Source organism: Volvox carteri, assembly GCF_000143455.1.
Source record: "Volvox carteri f. nagariensis unplaced genomic scaffold VOLCAscaffold_130, whole genome shotgun sequence".
Taxonomy (NCBI): domain Eukaryota; kingdom Viridiplantae; phylum Chlorophyta; class Chlorophyceae; order Chlamydomonadales; family Volvocaceae; genus Volvox; species Volvox carteri.
This window is the reverse complement of record NW_003307673.1, coordinates 46,440-47,103: the sequence shown is the minus strand read 5'-3', so window position 1 is coordinate 47,103 and position 664 is coordinate 46,440. Positions and strand designations below refer to the sequence as shown.

The 664-nt window shown below is 58.0% G+C and overlaps 1 protein-coding gene across 1 annotated transcript in view; it reads right to left on the bottom strand.

Moving 5' to 3' along the window:
• The window catches only part of VOLCADRAFT_100609 (uncharacterized protein), a gene marked incomplete at both ends in the record, with an annotated part of 13,863 nt that overhangs the window by 4,515 nt on the left and 8,684 nt on the right, over window positions 1-664 (bottom strand). Inside the window, 2 exons of the mRNA XM_002959159.1 lie at window positions 125-196; window positions 397-603. Of these exons, the coding sequence (XP_002959205.1) occupies window positions 125-196; window positions 397-603 (279 nt within the window). The remainder of the gene's footprint in view (window positions 1-124; window positions 197-396; window positions 604-664) is intronic.

Here is a 664-nt window from a genome sequence, read left to right as displayed (position 1 = left end):
GAGCGGGGAAGCGGCAAGAGGTGGATACGAATGAGACACGCACGAATGTCAAACCGGTACAGCATTCGTGCGTCAACACCCTAACTTATACCAGCGAAACCGGTCATACCGTTCATACACTCACCAGTGTAGATGCGAGGGACGCCGCCAACTTGTGTGGGAGTCGAACCCACAAGTGCACGGAATGCACCCAGCCCTGCAAGCGTGTCGTTGCGCGGCTAGACAGCCGCTCAACGCTGGCATTTAACGCCATCCAGGGGCGGCTAGATGGAAGTGAAGGGAGGGGACAGGTGCAAGCCATAGCGAAGTTGGACGACGTGCAGCGGACGGCAGCGCAAGTGGATGAACACGCAAGAACGAGTCATTCCTGCAGAGCCGTGATGAACGTTGTTCGACCTTCTGTCTTGGTGGTGATGGTACCGGTGACGGTGAACGAGTCGTAAGCAGCGTACGCCATACGATCATTATTGTCTGCGAAGCTGGCGCTGCCGAAGAACTCGTCGTAGTTCGGCAACTGTTGCATGACGGCAATGCTGTCGGTGCACACCGGATAACTGCGGCTGCCGATTGTGAGGACGAGCGGGAGGACCGGTAGTGAGCCGACTACAGTGACAGAAGTGGGGTTGGGTGACAGGGTGGCCGAGGCGTGTGGACCATCCGACGG